This window comes from Aptenodytes patagonicus, chromosome 1, assembly GCF_965638725.1.
Source record: "Aptenodytes patagonicus chromosome 1, bAptPat1.pri.cur, whole genome shotgun sequence".
NCBI classification, from domain to species: Eukaryota; Metazoa; Chordata; class Aves; order Sphenisciformes; family Spheniscidae; genus Aptenodytes; species Aptenodytes patagonicus.
The window spans coordinates 117311397-117333530 of NC_134949.1; the positions used below are offsets into that span (position 1 = coordinate 117311397).

The 22134-nt window shown below is 35.2% G+C and overlaps 1 protein-coding gene across 1 annotated transcript in view; it reads left to right on the forward strand.

The window, feature by feature from the left end:
- Window positions 1–22134, forward strand: part of NCAM2 (neural cell adhesion molecule 2) — a 330359-nt gene that overhangs the window by 152498 nt on the left and 155727 nt on the right. Inside the window, exon 2 of the mRNA XM_076352315.1 lies at window positions 21728–21802. Within this exon, the coding sequence (XP_076208430.1) occupies window positions 21728–21802 (75 nt within the window). The remainder of the gene's footprint in view (window positions 1–21727; window positions 21803–22134) is intronic.

Sequence of the window (22134 nt, forward strand, 5' to 3'; positions counted from 1 at the left end):
TAAATACACAATGGAAATAGAATGGAAAATTAATAATTCTTCAATTCATTCACAGCTTTTTTATACAAATAGCTGAGGTTGGTCAAGCATCTGTTTTTCAGTGGATTCACAGTTAAGATAGTATTGCTACTTAGTCCTTATTTAGGTTTTACTAGTTGATGCTTACCATGTGACTAAGGCAAGTCTGCATAATTAAAGAAGATGTACACCTGCCATTAGTTCAAGTGGTGAAATTTTGTGAAGATAGGCAATTAAGTGTTTGATTTTATTATGTTAATTTTTTTCAGAAGGTTAAATATGAAAGAAAACAATACAGTCTTTTTAGTGAAATATTTTAATATAAATTTAGGCTTCAAGGAAATTCATTCACTGTTTGCTATATTTTATCACAGTAATCTGGACAGTATTAACTTGCTTGTTTGATATCGAAGACCACATCTTTTCCTCATGTGATACCTCTAACTAAACTAGCTTAGACCATCTTATGTTTATAGTTTTTTTGTTTTCACCATGCTTAGTACAAATAAATATTTTCAAGATGGATTTATAATTGAACACTAAATGGATGAAAATTAGTTTTATTCATATCCTGTAACAATTATGTTCAATTTTTCATGGGGTTCTTTGTGTGGACTAGATTCTTCAAGTTGATTTGATATACTAAAGTGATTTTCCAGTTGAATGACATCTGTAGGATAAGGAAGACTAGAGAAGATACATTTCATACTCAAGAGGAGCAACACTTGACATGCGTTAAGGCGTCTACAAGCTGTGTTAATACTGACTGGTTAGTACAGAACTCAAACTCATTGTAAGGTTAGGAGTCAGTGACTCATTGTAAGTCGCTTAGGAGAAGCAGCTTCCATTCAGGGTGTTAAATTGGTAACTCTGTCTTCTGAGCTCCAACCATAGACAAAGAAAACTTATTTCTACCTCTTTTTCATAAACTTTATTTCTTTTTGATAAATCTTTTTCAGACACAGTTTCACATATAACCCCCATTTCTATATTTGACATGGAAACATCTTCAGGGTTTTGTTAGTCCCTGTAGTCCCTTCTCTTATAGTTTTTAAATTCAGATTCTTTGTGTTTTAGGATCTGCAACCAAGAATAAGCCATTCTGAAACTATTTTCCAACATTATTGCTTCCTTGAGTCAGTTTTCGTATCAGTCAGCAGTGGAGCTGAAACTTAAGTCCCAGCCATTGCTATTAGTCACGTTATTCCTGGCAAATAAATTATTTTAAAAGAGTATATATTATTATATATGTGGACAAGTACTTAATTAATTAATGTCAGCAATTGTTACACAACGTATCCAAACTGTGGAAAAGAACAGTTAGTCATTTAGCTCTCCCTGGATTTCCTCAGGCAATGAGCTGGAAAAAATGTCATGGTTAATCATAATGGATTAGATCAGTTAAGTAAAACTAGAGATTATTTATTAATCTGTTAGTTCAGTAGGCAGCATAAATACTCATAAAAAGTGAAAGTATGTTGAAAGTTCTATAGGAATTTCCCGGGGAATTCTTTATAATTAAGAAAGGATTTTTATTTTATTTTATGGTATCTCTAGTTTTAATTTTCATGTATCATACTAGAAAAGAACCGCAGTGTTTCTGGCTTTATATATAACGACAATCTACATTTTTCCTTAGGGTGGTTTGAATAGGAGTTTTGTATATTATAAGCATTGGCCACTGTTGCTTAAGCTGCTGGACCTTACCCTTTTCTATAAACCATATGGCAGAGGATATGTGAGAGACTCAGTACAGAGTTATATATAAAGGTATGATTTAGTGTGTAGCAGAAATATACGAAGTGAATATTACTGGTCCCTACTCATGAACATGTGCAAAATGCTAAGGTTTAGGCTTAAGCAATATTTAGCAAAGATGACTGTATTAATGAAATGGTGAGGAGTCTAGCCAGGCAATATGTAATGTGTGAGAAAGTAAAAAGCCAAAATCAGACAAACATGAATATAGGTATGTGTGTGGATATAAGAACTATTATTTCATTCCTAATAGATTCAATCATGGATAGAGTTGATTTTTCTAATGCAACCAATGATTTTGCATGTTTCATCAAAACATAGTCTCATTTTCAAGCGTTGGATGTTCAGCACTTCTGGAAATTGGAACGTTTTAAGTTATCTCACAAATATATATCAAATGTATATCAATTATCAATATCTATCAAGAGTCAAATATATATGAAATATATATCAAGATAGATATCACAAATACATGTCAAGTATCTTGATATATTTATTCTTGGGAGGTGATAGCCTAATCATGTTAGGTTCCTTTTGCAGCTAACAAAAAAAAAAAGGGCACTTAGAGGTTGTGAGTCAACTGATACATTTTAGATACCTATTTTAGGATTTAATGAATTGGCTCTAAAAGTGTTTATTTCCTTCTGCTGACTATATGTCATTTGGGACATTACCTAAAATAGGTCATTTAAATTTGGCCGGGTGAATGACAGCCACTGTGTTTCCAGTGCACTACCGTAATGTAGATAGTAGACCGTTGTGGTCTGCAGATTGTGTTTTGGATAACTAATAGTGATACAAATTGTTTATAACATTCAAACTAAGTTTTGATAATTTGTCTATTTTATTATCTAAGCTGATGCACAGAGATTACCTAAAAAGGAGCAAATAGGTTAGATTTTGTCTGCAAATATTTCTAGTATTTTGTTCTCTGCCAGAGCATGTTTCTGATTCTGTTACAATTTTGGGAAACTCTGCTGAGTCATATAGTACTTAGGTCCTAGAGCTGGTTTCACTGATTTTGCTAGTAGCAGGCAACAGTGATCTATTCCCTGCCTCCTCTCTGAGGGATGTGCTTAGAAAGAGCTGTCGTACAGAAATACATGGCATGGGTCTGAGGGCTAATCAGAGAGCAATAAAATGTCTGGCCACTGACCTCATAAAATAAAGGCTCATAAAACAATTAAGTTCAAATATCAATTATATCAGTGAAAGAAATACTTTCAATTTCCTGCATCATGGAAAGGTTAAACACTTACAGAAGCATGTGACAAATTTATTGCTGTTTCCATTTCATAAATAAATAATTCATTACCCTACAGAGCTTTCTGCATCACCAGTATTTTCTTCTCAAAACAAGAGTTATATAAAAGGTATGCTAGGATTGACTGATATTAATGAAGAATTTTGTAAAATCCCTTTGTTGTATTTTTTCCCTTTTATGAACTAAAACATTGAGTGAAAAAATAAAATGGTACATTTTTCCTAAAGTTGTAAAGGGTTGTCACATCACATCTGACCAAAATAACCATATATCTAGAGATAATTGCTACGAATGCTGCTTGCAAATTTCAGCCTGAAGGTGAGAATGGCTCTGTAGTATGTTAAGATACTCATGTAAAAGAGAGAACACCTGGGTTCCAGTTCTTGTTCAGTATATATTGAATTATTTATGCAAAGCAAACATCCTCAGGAGAGAGACTGAGAGCACTCCACAGCAAATTATGCTGTAGCTTTGAGATAGAGATTCTATCATTAAAAATGCGCCGTCCAAATTCAAATCCCCTTGTGTGTTGACACTCAGAATCTTGTTGTGGGCAAAAGGGAGCATATCATATAAATGGCACTCAGAATTTATTATTAGTGCCATTAAATTTTAACTGCTTGGTAGTCCCAACTCATAAAAAAACACCTCAGAATTGTTATATGAAAAACCTTCCTGGTGTTTATCACTTTTTGGTAGTTTACTCTCTGGGTCCTAAGGTTGACAACTTCAGTACTCGGGAAGGGGAGGTGACGGTGTTTATGAGAAGTCAGTCAGCATCTTGAGGTCTTTGCCGGGAGGAGTTCAATGTCTGCAGAGCGGGAGTTCATCCTCCAATTTCAAAAGGAGCATGAAGTTGATGTTTTCTTCCTACTCAATCTTGAGTACACATGGATTTATTTTTGTTTTCTTATCCCTACCTACTGTGCCAGCAGGAGGAAGGGGTAAAAGATGCCCCCCTGCACTCCCGGGGGCTGTTTGTCCGGCAGGGACCGCCTGGGGCTGTCAGCCCCTTCCCCGGTGGCACTCACAGCGCTGGAGCTCAGACAGGCTGGGCAATGGGCACTCGGCCACGGGGCGCCTGGTAAACCCAGCTCAGCCCCGCTCAGGCCAAGGGCAGCCCAGACACCCCCTGGGACCTGCCACAGCCTGACGCCTGCCCCCAACAGTGGCAAATATATTTACTGGGCCACACAGGTGGTACGAGACTGAATCTAAAAATTGTACATTCTGTGAGAGTGTGTTCACTGAACTTAAATAAGTCTTGAAAAAATAGGGAGCTTGCAGAGCAAGACTCAAAATGGTAGCACATCCCACTTAACACATACCAAGAGACACTTCTGATATTTTATAGGGAGTCTGGCAGTATAGTAATTTAATGATAAATACTTATTATTGAATGGATTGGCACAGTAGTTATTTTGGGGGTTTCTTTGCCACTATTATGTATTTATATTTTAAGTGACTGAGCAAACTGATCAAATATAATTGAACTGCATAAAATTGGATACCTAGAAAATGAGGCTCATTCAATTATTTTTTCTGTCATTTCCCTTAATAAGTATAGAATTCAATACCCAATTTCAGCCAGACCTGATACGATCATAGAGGCCTTAAAAATACAGTTATGCTCCTGAGTTTCTTGGAAAAGTGCAGCAGGATATTTGCCTTTCTAAGGAAGGGCTTTTAGTTAAGCGACGTGAGAAAGCATTGGGATAATATGTTAGAGGCGTAGGTGCTGGAAGTGAAAATTATTTTTGTGTGAGAGGACATATAGAACAAAATGGAGGAAGATGGAAGGGATGTTTGGGAAATGTCTTCAGGATACTACTTTCATAGGTGTGCTATTGATGAAGCAACTTAGTTTAATAAATTATAACACTTTTTTCATGTAATTTGCACTGTCTGTAAAAACTTTTTTTTTTTTTAATGTGTGTATATTAGTTCCTGCTTGCTATTTTAAGTTTGGGGTTTTTTTTCTTCAAGAGGTAAAAGTATATTCACATGCAGGTATACTGTACAGTATTGGGAGGTGATGGGTGAACTAAGTTGCTTTCTGTGGAAGAATGAACTAAAGCCTATGATTTGTCACAAACGCAACCTTTTAGTTCCTTTATCTTTCCCATCAATGAGTTCCTTATGTCCATAATTTTGGATGCTATAGAAAGTCCTATGAAATTCTCAGATATTTTTTCATCCCAGTTTTTCTTAGGGAACTATTTATGCTAGAGGAAAATAATTCAGCAGAATCTTAGGAAGAAGAAGTGGAACTGACTTTGAAAGAATATAACATTTAGATTAAGTTCTATTAAGGCTTGAATCAAAGACATCAGTTTCTCTTCCTATGGAAACAACTTGTAATGTGTAACCTGAAACAAGTTTCATAATTGATTTAATTCAGCATCAGCTATCACTGCCACTGAAACCAGTGGTCCAGCTTTGTGGTGCCCCTTTTCTTTTACTGAAGGAAGGTAGGGTAGACTGTTTTGGGAAAGAGAAGGGACAGTAGTATTGAGAGGTGTATTTGGAAATATTCACGAGTGATTGCAGATAGAGGAAACAGTTTAGAAATCAGTGCTGGAACAAAAAGATACAGATAGATACATAGATAGATAGATAAAAAAACATATGTAGTCCACAGTATGTTATCCATATATATGCAAATATTACAGTTCTATATGTGTGATCATCATCACGTGATTTATTGACGTAATTTGTTTATTTTGTTTTTAATAAGGTATTTCTCTTAGGAAAAAAACAGATGAGTCAATGGTTGTTTTGCATTTTAAAGACTAGAATTTCATAGGTAACACATTTCCAAGTGGATTTTCTATTTAGAATATTGTTACTGAATATTTTTGCTAGTAACATGGAGAAAATTCTGAGAAACTAACACTATTGAGGGTGGGAGTAGGAAGACAGGAGATTTCTTCTCAGGGAACTATAAATCATAAAAGTGTAGAACTGGAGATTTTTTTTTTTTTAAATGTTACATCACAGTATGTGAGAAAGGATATTAATATTGGTACACAAAACAATTCAGTGATCAGCACAGCATTATTCGATACATATTGTGTTCAGGGAGTCGGTAGTGGAAGTAGAAATAAAATCCTAATTTATATTCCTTTCATTCTGTAATTAATTATAACGAAACACGTTTCTTGGTTGCTGTAGCAAATAAAAATTCTGTTTATTCCTTGCATATTCCAAAGTAACATAACATAGGAAAAAAATTCCCAGTTATTTATGAAGTATCATCTTTAAAAAGTGTAGTTCTCAAGCATACCTGGGAATTGCAATTCAACCTTCTGAAATTCTGTCTGACGGTATGTCAGTTAGGAAGCCTTAATGAATTGTAATGATCTGGCTGAGCATTGTGCTTCAGTTAGAGAAAAGACTGATTGTAGAATTCTATAAAAACAGGAGATAATGGAGAAAGGGAAGAAGAAATTATGATATACATTGTTATACTCAGAATAGGAGAAGGAAGAAATGCTCAGTGAAAGAATCTGGCACCAACTTAAGAACAGGAATTCCTTTTTGGAAAAGTATAATTAAATAATGTAATTAATTGTCAGCAGTTGTGGTGGAAGCCAGAAGTTTTAAGTGCTTAGATGGTACTGAAGATGCTGTAACGGGATGGATCTTGCAGGGGATATTAAAAATGAATGCTTCAAATAGACCTTTGGATGCCAAATTGCCAGCACTTGGAGTCAAAAAAAAAAGGTACAAACTTGTGCTGATTCTTTGGATTCTGTTTTTTGACTGCTCTAAAACTGCAGTACTGGCTACTTAGATCTCTGACCTGACCTGTTTTATGGGTTTTAGTCTGAAATTCAGAGTTTATTTGTGCGTAAGCACAAAGTACCGAAAATACTTATATACTTTAAACTAGCTATAATTTGACCAGTAAAAGATTTAATCAGAGGAGTTATGGCAGCCTTAATAAATATGTATTTAATGTCATGAAAAGATTGATTTTTTAAAACTTATGATTGTCTGGTACATTAGATTGTTTGCTGCTTAATTTGTCTGGCTAATTTCATATTAATTGCAACCCTGTTGGTTTTCAATTAGAAAGCTTTCAAAGCAGTCCTTTGAGAGAAGATTAGTTTCCTAAATCAAGATAATTAAAGATGGGAACTTGCTAGTATCCATACAATAGCATTCAAAGATCAAAGAGCTTGAGGGTTAAAAGAAAGAGCTTGAAAAGCCAGTCTGATTTCTTATGATCTCTGGCAGTGTCACTTATTTATAAGCATTTCCTTGAACTTTAATTTTTTTAAACAGAAAGAATATTTATACCAGAGACTGTTTTTATAATCCAGACAGGGCTCATGAGGCTGTTCTGACATTTTTCCACAAGTCAAAGAGAATATTTTAACTGTATTAACAGCAATAATTTAAGTTTTTTATAATATCTTAATAGGCGGTCATTGCTTTGAGGCAGATTAACTAAATTTTTAAGTGTTTTGTCTTGGTCAATAATACTTCCAATACTTGGTGATAATAATGTCTATTCTTTGCCTATTTTTAATATTTAAGTTTTGAAGTTTCAGGTCATTTTCACAAAAGTATCATAAAACTTTGCAAACTTTTATGTCTTTTCAAGTAAATTGATTCAGTGAAGATATTTGAAACAAAAGCTACTGAAGATTATGAAAAATAATTTTAAAAATCCTAATTTATAATTCTAGACCTATGTAGTTCTCATTATTATAATTCTAATTCTTAAATTACAGGGTGCCTCTACATTAGCATTTTAGTTTGGATCACTGGTGTGCTTTAGAAGCATATTTCCCAGATATCCATTCCTACCATGTTTTGACTCATGTTACAGAATGATCCCAAAAGAAGCAGACTGGGTTCTTTTCTGTTGAAACTGAACTGAAACATATATTCCTGAAATACAGCTAAGGAACTCTTACCCACTGAAGGCCTTTCAGTTCACAGGACCAGACAAGTGCTAATCCAAAATAAAATTTCTGAAACTCGTACAGCATGGGCTTCGGGAGGTCAGCCCCAAAGGTTTTCTATTGTGCTGTGCTGCTCGCTAATGCAGACACAGGCAAGGGACCTGCCCCTGCCAACATTCTCCAGTTCATAGGTCAAGGCTGCACGTTTTCATTTATAGATCACCCCCTTATTAAAGAGACTAAGCACTCTGCTCAAGGACAGCCAGTGAAAACTTTGCATTTGAGTGTAGAAATTATACATCTCTGGCAATATCTCATAAGTACTATCACTTTTATCCAAAACCAAACAGAAAATGTAACTGTTGAGAAACTTGAAATTGATTTGATTCTACATCTTCATCAAGGCTTATCATGTCGATAGTTTGTGTAATTTCTAATACAACTTCTGGATGGAATACAGCCTTTGATGGAAGGTATTGGAAACATTAAAAACTATTTTTATTTTAATAATTATAAGTAATATCCTCCCTAGCCTTTTTCCACAGGAATGTCCTCCATGCAGTATATGTGGGGCCAAGTCAGTAATTTATTAAAACACATAGACGATTAGATTTTCTCTGATAGGCATTCTGTTATCTGTGTGCAATTCAATATCTAAAGAGGTATTAGTATTCCTACCAAAGGCAAATTATGTTGTTAAAATCAAAATCCAGGAGGACTGACTTAGTTCCTTTTGGTGATCTTTCTTATACAAAAACTACCTCTATTTGTGGTGCTTTACAGATAGGAGTAATAACTTTCTGTTACAGGAATAGGAAAAAGACTAACATCAACATTAAATAAAAACCCTTAAGTTTTTTTCCTTAGGTATAAAATGCATGTATACAAGTTTTGACTTAGCATAAGCATTTTTGTATATTAGGATGTGATAGACTCTTCATATTCTGTCAGAGATACTTAATTCAGATTTGATTAGCTTGTTAGTCAGTTTGTTTCTTGAGAGGTTTCTCTGAGCTATCATCTGTTCAGATTATCAACTGGATTATCTGTGTCTATTTCTTACTTTGACGGGCAAAATTATTTTAGTTTATCTTCCTGTCTCCTAATTTTTATGATATTTCTCTTAGAATCACAAGATTACAGAAATGTTGGTTGGGAGGCATCTCTGGAGGTCATCTCTTCCAATCTCCTCTTTACAGCAAGACTGTCACAAGGATGCAATCGGATCATGGCTTTGTCTAGTCAACTCTCCAAGGATATAGACACTGCAAATTCTCTGGACAACCTTTTCCTATGTTGCACTCCTCTTCTAGTGCATTATTTTTTCATGAGGTCCGCAGTTTGTGGTCTTGCCAATTATTATGTTGTCCAACAACATACATACTGAGAAGAGCTTGGCTCTGACGTCTTTGTAACTTTGTTTCAATAAGTTGTAGGCAGTTATTAGCTCAATACATAGCCTTCTATTTGCCAGAACAAACAAGCCAGTTTCCCTCATAATTTCTTCATGAGACTTTTGCTCTACGCACCTGATCGTAGCCCTTTGCTGGACTCTTCCAGAGTCCCTCTTGAACTAGGGGCCCAAAACTGGATGCAGTACTCCAGGTGTGACCTCACCAGCATTGAGTAGAGGGTTGGAGAAGAATTCATTCAGAGTAGCTGCCCAGGTGTCATTCAGAAATAATTATTTTGCTTTTTCAGATAATTTAAATCAGAAAATTATCTTTTTATGTCATTTAATATTTTTTCTAAGATACTTCCTTTTTTATGGCATAAATTTACAATTAAATTGAATCTTAGTCCAGCTCGTGAACAAATACTTTCAGCAAGTCCTAAATGCATTGACATAATGAGGGAAAGATTTTAAATCTTTAAAATTTCATCTCTATTCATTTAGCTTCAATGTCAGAGTCTAAACTAACCCAGACATGAAAGAGAAATTTTCTTATTTGACCAAGGTAACTAATCTAAGTTTGGAAGTAAGCCTTGCTGTGAGCAGGAGGTTGGATAAGATAATCTGTAGAGGTCATTTCCAACCTAAATAATTCTATGATTTTATCTCAGTTTTTTAGAGATATAAAGAAAAAATCAAATTTCACAGCTCAATTAAACCATCCCAGATTTAGCCTGGGAGTTTATGTAGATGAGCAGTTTTATGCTGAATAGAAATAGTTACCTGTAAGGTAATTGAATTATTTCTGTGCATAGATTATCCTTTCTTTTATATACTTTAATATACATATCCTTTTAATATATTGTTCTATATACTGAGGCAGCAAGAAAAGTTCTTAAAGAAATTAAATATACTTTGTGCAATGATAAGCTGTTTGTTAAAAGTGTATTGGGAGCATTCAGCATTATGGAGGTTCTGTGCATAAAAGTGTATCGTCTTTGTAAAGGACTGTGATGTTAACAGCCATAGAGACAAATATGTTCTGCACAGAACAGGCGTGGTATCTCCAACAGTCACACTTCTGTAACAGTGATTTCTAAGCCTTTTTTGGATAGACATTTATTAGATCCAATTTCATGTTTCTTCAGGATTTAACCATTCAAGGTAAGACTTTGTGGTCAACTTGAACACTGTCATCTGGTATCTTTTAGCACTGTTCAGGTAATTTATGATTATTTTTTTTTTTAATTAATGGGTTTTCAATAGAGAGTACAATAGTATCAAACTCATCACTGAATTGTTTATAGTTTACAAATAGGATAACATTAAATTATAGATAAAAGTATATGCAACAATAATTCTAGGTTTGTGTGCCTTTGAAATATGGTAATACTTTAAAAAGGCTTCAATGAAAGATAAAATATATTTATAGAAATAATTATATATCAAGATGTTTCTGAATAAGATTCAGAAATTCTTAATACTCTGTAAGTTATGCACTATAACAATTTTTAATTACTTTTCTTGTAAATTCCAGAAGCAGAAAGTAAAGGAATATGTAGAGAAAAGGTATCAAAATGGCTAATTCTCCATTCTATACTTCCAGTACCTTTCCTTATAAGCAGGATTTTCTTAGAGTAAGGAAGTGTAGTGGCTGATGCAGATATTATTTCTGTTCTTAGGATCAATCCCAGTTAATAATATTTTCAAGTCTTGGATACATTAGTAATAATGGAAAACTTGAGTACTGGATTGTGGACTCTTGCATTTCAAAATGTGGATGCAAGTTTTTCAAGAACTTGATGGAAGGAAGAGAAAATAAAAACCATTGCTCAAAGTAAACTGTTCTGAATGAAATGATGACTCCATAAATTCAAATTCCAGCCAATTCGGAGTGTCTCAGGAAGCACCTACCCTTTTTTTAAGGAGCATGCAGGCAAAGTGACTAGTGCCAAGAGAAAGGCTGTAAGTCCTTAAATCTGAATTTAGACACTGCCTAGATCTATATGCCTGGCAGCAGGAAGTCCCTGTAGCCATTTCTCCATGCCCTGATGACATCTGTCCTCAACAGGACAGCAGATGTCAGAAATAGACTGAATGGGGCAATTCATATCTCTTTAAGCTATTAATTCATTTTCTTGAGATGTCAAACAGACATCCTTGGGTCACATTTCCACAATCTCTTTGTCAACTCTTACAATTAAAAATGTGGGGTTTTGTGTAGTTGAAGTTGATATTCTTATTTCATTATTCCAGGAAATGGGAATGAACTGCTTACGCTTGTATTAAAGAAACATCCTGACAGAGACTGTAACTGATTTTTGAATCACAAAATGTTTTTACTAGATCGGTCCTTTTCTCTGAAACAGGTAATTTTGGGATGTGTTGCTTTTCACAAGAAAAAAAGACAAATCCATGAGAAAAGCCAATGCAGCTGACTGTTTAGTGGTTCTTGGAATCAGGGTTAAAATACTCTCTGTTCAGCTACAGAGACATTGATTAGTCAGTGTGTTTTATTCAAGATGTAATTAACTAAATACTGCTCTTACTGTTGCTGACTTTAGTTTACATAATGTTCTGTTTTAACTTATTTGCTGCCTTCTGGTACATTTTATAGAGACTACTATATTTTTAGCAACAGTTGCCAAAAGACAAGTTGTATGCAATTGCAGTGGTTGCTGTATCTAGCCATCTACTTGTTTGTAAATCTCACCTAATAACTTCTGAACTCAAAGGCTAATATCAGCGTTTTTCTGGTGAGAGTTGAGGGGAAGGGATTGATTGTGCCTTTTGTTGCAAAGATCTCTTGTTTTTAAATCAGTCAAGATCCTTTGATTCCATAATTTTGTGATCTGATTTCTTGTCGTATCTTTATTAGAGTACTGTATTTTAGCAACTGTATTTTCTTTTTTGAGAAATCTCTTAATTCATACTTCACATTAGAAAAAAAACATTATATGAGTTCTCTGTAGAATGTGCTTGAAGCAGACATTTTTGTGAGGAAGGGTTATGTATTGTTTAAAAATGGGCAAACTCTTGGCTCCTACTATGAGACATGGAGGAATCCATTCTTCACAACATTTTCTACTACTCATTAGAATCATAAGGAACATTGATTGATTAACTAGTATCTTGAAATGTCCAGGTGTTAGGATATAATTTTGAAATGATCTTGCAGGGTCTGCCAGACTCAGAAGAACCTTTCTGATGCTGTGCCTGTTGATACAGAAAGATGATTCTGGTATTTTTTCTTTTCCTCTTTTTGTTAGATTAGTGATGTTGAATTGGTTGTATGATCATTTGAAGGGTTAATGTGTTTGGCATTCAACAAAAACATTGCAATCAACTTTTGGCCTGAAGTTTGAGAAACATTGTTTGGATTTAGATTTTAAAGGCCAAGTGCTTAGAAAGAATGCTGGCTCATTCCAGTACCCCTCTGCAATTTGAAGGACGACTTGAGCTATTAGCTGATTTTGAAGAAAGAATTTTGGCAGTGATTCAACTTGGCTTTTTTTTCTAACTCCTGGTCCCAATATCATGTTTTCTGCTGCTGTTCTGAAGGCAGTATGAATATACTTTTCAGTCAAGGTGTCCATGTTCAGTTACTGTCTTGGCATGTTATCAAACTTGTGCTGATTACCAAGCAACAACGTAGAAATGCAGTTTTCAGAAGTTTCCACCTTAGCAAAACCAAAATTAAATATAAGGAGGAAATATGAGGCACTCATAGCATGAGTACGTCTTTTCAGCAACATTTCTAAGGTTTGTGGCTTTAAGATAAAGTTTACAGTTTTGGATAAATGTCACCCTTATGTTTTTTGTTTGTTTTTTTTTTTCTCTGTATTGTGTCTGATTTACTGTTCTATAATAAAAAACTGTCCAGTGGAGCAGGGGGACAGCAAGGTAGATTTTTATGTTACAAAGATCACACAGACTCACACAGACCAGCTGAGGCAGGAAGGCATCTTTGGAGATCACCTGGTCTAACGCTCTGCTCAGAGCAGGGTCAGCCAGAACAGGTTGCTCAGGGCCGTGTCCAATCAGCTTTTTAGTATCTCCAAGTATGAGGAATCGGCAACCGCTGTGGGCAACCAGTTCCAGTGTTTGACCCCCCTCACAGTCAAAAAGTGTTTTCTTATGTTTAAACAGAATTTCCCGTGTTTGAGTTTGTGCCCATTGCCACTTGTCCTGTCACTGGGCACCACTGAGAAGAGCCTGGCTTCCTCTTCTTTACTCCCCCCATCAGGTATTTATACACATGGATGAGATCCCCCCGAGCCTTCTCTGCTCCAGGCTGAATAGTCCCAGCACTCAGCCTCTCCCCATAGGTGAGAGGTGTCTTCAAGTTGCAGCACATCTGTGATACAGATACTGTATTCCTATGATATAGTTTATGAACTGCTTCTTGTGAAGGCCTGTATCAACGTTGCATAACAGCAGGTGAGAAGAGGTTGTATATTAAAATGCATTTTAAATTTATTAAGATTCAAAATATTCCTGTTCAACTAAATGCTACCAGCTGTACCGTCAATGACTTCTGTTTATTAAGGGCAATGCATTTTTTTTAAGGTTTTGTAGTCAGCTTGTATCACTCTCTTTGCCTACAAGCTTTTAAGTTTTGCAAATTTTATTAAATTCCTTTTAGATTAGATTAAAAAAAAAACTTAGATTGCTGTTACTGACAAACTGTCACTCTGAAGATTAAGGTCTTAATTTTTCAGGTTTACCTTTATTGAGGTACTTCTGGTTTTTAGAAGATTCTACCTTGTGTGTAGGAGAAATTATAAAATTAAGAATTCACTGGCTACATAGTTTTCAGTTTGGGAAGCATGTTTCTAAAATTCATAGGCTCTTAAAATACTTTTTCTTTCTGTTTATTGCTGCCAAAAAGAAACATTTTCAGACTGAGGAGAATTTGTTAAGGTGGTGTTAAGCTTTGATAAGTATAATCATCCTATTCTATATTATTTTTCCTACATATTTACTTATTTATGAGATCAATATATGATAAAGATTCCCCAGTATGTTTCTCTACAGTTAAAATAGCTTAATATTCTGTTAAGCAGTGAATTTTAAACTTCACTGTTCTTTCCATTCATAATAAGAAGCTCTGCTGAATTTAGTTAGAATAACTTAAATAGAATTAAATATCTGCATCGTGTCATGCCTGACAGAACCCATTTTATAGCTAAAGTCCTCCAAAGTTCATGCCTTTCACTTGCAGAAAATCTTTCTTGCCAAAAAAAGACTTGAAGTGAATAAAGTTAGGTTTCTTGATATATATATATATATTTAAATTTGGATATCTTTTAATCTTGATTTTCTGTGATAAGCTTCTAAACCATGATTAGAAAATGTACATATGGATTAAATAGTGGTTAAAATTTCTTTAAAATATCTAAATAAGGTTGGGCTTATAAATCTATATTTAAATATTTAAATCATTATCCCATCTCTTAAGTTTTGAGAGAGCTCAGCTCCCAATATCAGCCTACCTGGAAATTTTAATAAAACTCACAATGCTTATATTTATATGGGTTTTCTTTTTAAACTATAGCTTGCTTGAGTTGGGGGGGGCAGTAATGAATAACTTCTGTTTGAGATAAGTCTTGCAGATGAAGTTGTAACAAGCAGACTTTGTTTAAGCAATGTCCTGTTTTATAGTTGTATACTGTCTCTGCTCAGATATTAATATCATGCATTTTACTGTTTCTGCTGCAAGTGTCATAGAAAAGAATATTTAACAGAGAATTTTCTGACTATGCTTCAGTATTTGTGCCATTGTTACACAAAACCGAATCATGTTGGTTCTCTTGCATCATGCATTTCACCCCTATAACATCTGTTATGCCCCAGAAGGCAGTATGAACTTTGTGCGACTTCCAGCTCTTCTCGTCAGGGAAAATGACACTTCAACAGATGTAGGAAATGAATTCGTGATGACACAAAGACTGTTTTGTCTACCTAAAAATAAACCATTCTGTATTCTGTAAGACAGAAATTCAACAAGGAATCCATAATGATTCAAATAAAACCTTAGAACTTTATATCAAGACTGTGTTTCCTACTGACATCCAAATTAATGTTAATGTGATGAAATGGAAAGTTCAGTTATACTGAACTACTTCATTAAGTGTGAAACTTGATGTCAAGCAATTAAAAATGTAACTAACATCTCTCAGTACTGTCATACCCTGGAGAAGTGATGCTTTATGATTTAGCAGTAGCCTGCCCACTACAAAGGTGAAAAATAACCAGCCTCCGTAGAGTTTGAATTTTTGTTTATTGGCTTTGTAGATGCAGTTTGTCTTTCAGATATTTCTACAAAACAAGTTGTAGGCAAGCATTCAAGGCCATTGAATGGAAGACAGGCTATCATTACGCCAGTTAATATATCTTTATTCATAAGAAAAAAGGAAAAAACCCAATATAATGTTATAGTGCTTACAGGATATTAGAATACTGTCCGAATAGAAAACTTTACGTAGTTTATTAAACTGCTAAAACAAATTGAGAAAAAATCTGAAAGTACATTTATATGATAAAATGTTGAGCGAGTGATGTTTGAATAGGCTATTTGGATTAAGTTTTCACTGTAGGTTCCCACACAGAAAAAAATTATTCTTTAGCATTATTTTTATTTCCAAAGGATTACAAACATATAAGGTGTTTTTAAACACTACAAGTCTCACAGACTTTACAAGCTCAACAATAAGATCATCTCCTTTTCAGTGGGTATGCAGATGACAGGATTTCTTCCCCATAGACAGTTCTCTTAGATATAAAAGAGATGTGACAGTATGTGATAAAATCCTATTTTTTCTAGCATTTTGTTGTGGGTTTGCTGGTTAATGATGATAATTTTAGTAATGATGTCATTAGCTTTAATGGTCGTCTTTCGTGTAACATCTGACTGCATGCTGTTCCTTCTTCAAAGGTCTATGGTGCTGGAGTCCTCATTGTCTATAGGAAAAAAAATAGTACCTTAGGTGGCTTAAGATATCTCTGAACATTATTTCCATTTGGTGATTCTGTTTCTTGAGTGGAAACAGCTTAACAGACTTTAATTCAGCTCTATTTTGTACTGTTGTTTTAATGGAATTCTTTAGGGCAGAGGTGTATGGTTCCTGATTGTTTGATTACTCACGGAAACAGCTCAAATCAGACTTTCTCTTACCGAACTGTGACTGTATGGATTGTATAATGTTTTTGTATTTCTGACTTTGCGGAATTAATAGGTGAAGTAAGTTAACTGATTGAGATTTTAAAAAAGAACCTAAAAAAGCATTTGCCCTGAAATAAAATGCCCTTGAACTGTCTGATACTTAACAAGTTCAGCGTACGTTTAATAATTTCTGTTTCCTCATTTCAGCTTAGGAGTCCAAATGGATGTAAAGTATAGCATTTAAAAACAAAACAATGCACCCTTTTTGGTGTTTCAAAGTATATTAAAGCTAGAAAATATTAGAAATTTAAGAGAGAATCCATTTCTGCAAACATTGTGTTAGTGTAATTTTCATTCAAGCCCTTTCACTTTTATCTGGGAATCAGTGGATTTAAACAGAATATTCTCGGAAGCCTGCATAGTAAAGGGAAAAAAGATTAACTGGGTGAATGGTTGTTCTGGGATTGAATTTGATACCAGTTGAAAACTTACTAATTTCTTCATGTTCAGGAATAATGAAGCCAAGTTTTCTAAGCATATTAAATATTAAATACTAGTGTAATCATTTACTGAAAGCAAAACCACATCACCCAAGTAAGTTTATTTACTACATGAAGTCAAAGTATACCAATAGCCTAGGGTATAACTATGGTCACAGAACTTATGCTAAACAGAATTAGGACCTTCACAAAGAATACAGTCCTGCTCTCAGCTGTATCTTGCAGTCTACTTGTTTTTCTTAGAAGCCACTGCCAAAGCCATCTGAATTAGCTTCTGTAGCTATCAGTCCTCTCCTTAGTTCCATGTTGATCCCAAGCTATGCCTGGTTTTGTCTTCATAGCTGTGTCCTTTCCTTTTTACTGCCTTCACATTACCCTCTCCCTTTCAGACCTGATAAAATAAGCATTCACCCATGTATTCAAAGATGTTCAGACCAGTCTGGTACAAACAACTCCCTTTTATATGAATCCATTAGCTGTTAGTGTACAGCAGTAACTTGAATTGTGTGTACATTGCATGCCATCTTCATCAGAGCTTATAAAAACCTAATGCATCTATGTAGTTCTTGAAATAAATTTGGAAGTAATGTAAAACTTTCTGGATGTGTTGTCTCTTTGCAATATTTTACTTTTAGTAAGTGATGAGTGAGCCTTCTCCTAGCTTGGTACTGGACTATTTGCCTGACTACCTAATAAGCACAGATTGCTAGATTAATCACTTGGGCAATATTTTTCATTCCAGTTTGCATAAAGCAATATTTTTCTATTTACATGAATCAGAGTTGGAAAACGATGAGGCTGGAAAAATTGGACAGATGGTCTTATATTTTTCTATTTTGTAAATATTAAAGTACCATATGTAGAAAATACAATTTTCTTTTGGTTTCAGAGATGTAGCTAGCATGTCTCCACAGAGTTTATAATTGCACTTATGCTAAGAATTTTAAATGGAGTTCAGCCCTTTGCCAAAACTGTGTTACAGTCTCAAATACCTATTTCATTGATGAAGGAAAAATATTCTCTAACTTTGCTTTTCACCTCTCATCATGCAGTTCCTTACATTCTACCTGACATTTATTACTTAATGTATTGCATTTACATAGTTCAACATCAGTTATTACAGTTACTGGAACGGAGCAATGAAATTGTCCTTGAAGCGATACTGCTGAAATGCTAGCGTATATATTTCTGAAGCAACTCTACAAGGCTACAAACTCTATAAAAAAATATAGTACCAGACAAGTGGTGGCATAGGACCTAAAAAGTGAGTCTGTGATTTGAAATAAATGTCTGGGCTCTAATCTCTTGAAATTCCCCAACCTCTGAGTTTATTAGTACCTTGGTTTCCCACCAGCAGTTATATGTCCTGAGGTTAAAGTGAAACTTACCCTGACAGATAAATAAAGAAGTGAGGCTTTGCGTAGCCTCCTGATTTATTACTCTTTGATGTTTAATACAACAAAAATAAAACTTTGTCTGAAACTCATTTCCTTTCCCACACTTAAGCTTGTCTTTTGCTTCTGGTACCATGGACGTAAAGACCATAGGTGAGAATGAGCACATTAGTCTCTTTCTTTGTCAGTGCTATGCGTGTGTCCTAAAGGAGCCTTCACTGGGTTCCTTGCTATTGCAATGAGAATGGTACTTGTCCCTGCTCTGGTACTAGATTCAACATTTTTACAGTCCACTTCAGTTTCTTCCTGACCTCTAGGCAGTCATGCCCTCTTCCTGATGGTCTTTATGGACTGACAAGTATTGATGTTAGCAAACAGCGTACACACAGATATTTACTTTTGCCTGAAGGATGTGTTCTAGGGGGCTTTTTGTGGTTTTTCTTCTTAGCTATTTTCTTACGGGGGGCAGGGTATAAAATCTTAATAATAATTTTTTAAAAAAGTAAGTTCAATTGTGATGATCTCCTCAGGAAAAGTATCCACCATTCAGGTCATCTCATGAAAAATGTTATTTACCATACAGATGTTTGATATTTTTTTTTTTTTTGAGGGGGGTAGAAAATACCCAATTCTGTTAAATTTAGTTTGGCAGACTGATACTGAAGTAATCTTCAGGGTTTTTTGCCTTTTTTTGGTTTGGCTTTTGATATAACTATTGAACAAAAAATTTGAATCTGGTCTAATTCTTGCTTATCCAGGCTGATTACATGAAAGTACATCAGTTAATAGCAAAACTATTTCATGAAACTTTTCTCTTAATGTAATAATTGCCACATTAATATGTATGGAATACTACTTAGATAATGATTTTTTCTGAGCTCATCTTTTCTTTAATTTTTAGTATCAACAGGACTGAATACTTGTTGATTTTAGCAGGTTTTGAAGTTCTAGCACATTATGGGTAAAATTTGTCACACTGAAAAGTTAGTTTAGAGTGTAATACTCCCCACCTCTAGAAATGTTTGTCCTGTTGGACGTTCATACCAATTCTATAAAAGGAATCCAGTGAGCTTGGGACATTCAGTATACACTGTAGTTTGTGCTGAAGTTTTCAAAAAGGTGAAATATTTCACATACACAGAATAGACCATAATTATTATATTTCAAGACTGAAAACCCCAGATTCTTGAAACAATATTTTTTTAAACTTCAGATACACCCCAGTTCTCTACTAAGTATGATACTGAATGAAAATTTAGGTTATTTTTTTCTCTAAAAAATTAATCCTTTTTTTTTGTCTGTTTAACTTTTTCTGTCTTGATTAGAGCTTGAAATTAACATGACTCTCTTTATCCTTGTTATTGGTTCATGAACATTTATCGACCAAATTTGTAAGATAATGGATGTTAAAGCGCTACAGCTGCTTAGGGTGATGATAATGCTAGAATTCTGATTATTGAAGAGTACATAGTTATTTTGCATAAATAAGCTCTTCACCAATAACACTGGCTGTGTTGGATAGGTTATTCATAGGGTCATGGGACCATAAGATTGTTCAAGGTGGAAGGGACTTAAGAAGGTCTCTTGTTTCAACTTGTCTTTTGTCTGTCTGCCATACACCACTGTGAAGAGCCTGGCTCCGTCTTCTTGATGAATTCCACACAGGTATGGGCGGGTGGCTGTTAGGTTCCCCTGCAGTACTCTCTTCTGCAGATTGAACAAGCCTAGCTCCCCCCAGCCTCTCCTCACCAATTGTGTGACTTCCAACAGGTTATTCCCTCCCAGGTGCAGAACTTAGCATTTATCCTTATTGAATATTATGGTGTTCCTGTTGATACATTCTTCCAGTCTCTCTAAGTCAATGACCTCCTTCACGTCATTGATAAAGGTGTTAAATAGGACAGATCCCAGGACAGAACCCTACAGTACCCCACTTATTACTGGTCTCCAGGTAGAGGATGACCCATTAGCCACTGCCTTCTAAGCCTAACCATCCAACTAGGTTTTTACCAGCTTAGCTGTCCACTCATCCAGACTGTAACACCCTAACTTGATGTGGTGGGTTGGCTTCAGCTGGCAGCCAAGCACCCACACAGCCCCTTGCTCACTCCTCTCACCCCCAGCAAGACAGGGGTGAAAGTAAGAAAGCTCATGGGTCAAGGTAAAGACAGGAAAATCACCGGCAAATTACTGTTGTGGGCAAAACAGACTCTAGTTGGGGAATTTAACTTCATGTATCAACCATTAACATAAACATTTAATTACTGATTTGAGTATTGGGAAACAAAGAAGACAAATACTTAAACACTTAGGGAAAACACCTTTCTTCCCCTTTCCCAAGTTCCAGACACCTCTCCTTCCCCATTTCTAGTCTCCACTCCCCTTGTTATCACCATCAATGCAAGTTACACTCAGTCCCTTCAGTGAGGTGATGGGTGATGCAGGAGGTTGGGGTGAGGACATAGTGGCTTCTTTCTGCCATTCCTTCTTTCTCACTCTTTTCTTCCACTGCTCCTTCTGCCTAACTCATTTCCTCTGTTCTGTTGTGGGTTATCCATAGGCCACAGTCCTTTGGGGGTGTATGTGCTCTGCATGGGCCACAGTCCCTTCAGGGGTGTTACCAACTGTGCCATGGAGGACCTCCTATTGCTCTGGCCTTCTTGTTCCTCTGTCTTGGTGTTCTAAGAGGTGCCACAAACTCCTCCAACTGGCTTAGCTATGTCCTGTAGAGGGTCTGTTGTGGAGGTAGCTAGAACTGGCTATGTTTGTCACAGCACAACCTCTGACCTCCCTCCCACCGAAGTCACCCCTGCAACCATCCCCTGCTACCAAAACCTTGCTATTTATACCCAGTACACTTGAATATGAGAATATTGTGGGAAGCAGTGTCAAAAGCCTTGGTAAAGTCAAAGTAATTGCCACCCACTGTTCTTCCCTCATCCATAAAACTAATAATTTTATCCAGAAGGCAGTGGAGTTGGTCAGACATTATTTACCCTTGGTCAGTCTATGCTGTGTTCCCAGTCACTTTATTCTCATTGAGTTTTATGTTTCTATCCCTTTTTCTATTTTTCTTTAATTTTGTCTTCAGTTTTAGGATGGGAGGCTGTCATCCTTCATGTAACATCTCTTCTTTATTTTGATTGTTTTCTCCACCTCTATATATACTCCAGTTCAAAAGATACAATGCTTAGCTGAAACTTCTCAGATTTGTTGAACAGGTTCTATAGTATAGAATGAGAAAATAGAAAACCTGAAAATATAAAATTTAAACTGATAAATGCCAAAATGTATTCACAACCTACTTTATATTTTTCAGCTCTGCTTCAAGTTACAATTTCACTTAGCAAAGTTGAGCTCAGTGTGGGTGAATCCAAATTCTTTACATGCACAGGTATGTATTCATTTTACTTGTAGGTACATATTTTTTGTTAGATTTTCAACCTGCATAATTTGAAGTGGAATCAATTGATTCATAATATTAACTTAAATTAGCATATTTTTGTATATTCACATTGACTTGTGAGAATTGTGGCTTCACATTTGAGTCTAGAAACTATTCATTTCAGACTCTGAATCACTCAGTTTGAATTGTCTATATCAGTATAAGTAATTTATATCTGTTAGGATGCTTCTTTAGTTAAAATATTTTCACTTGTCTAAACTAAGGAGTTAAATAAGCTATTAGGCTAAGCTTTAGTATCCTCTCCAACCTAATGAGACACC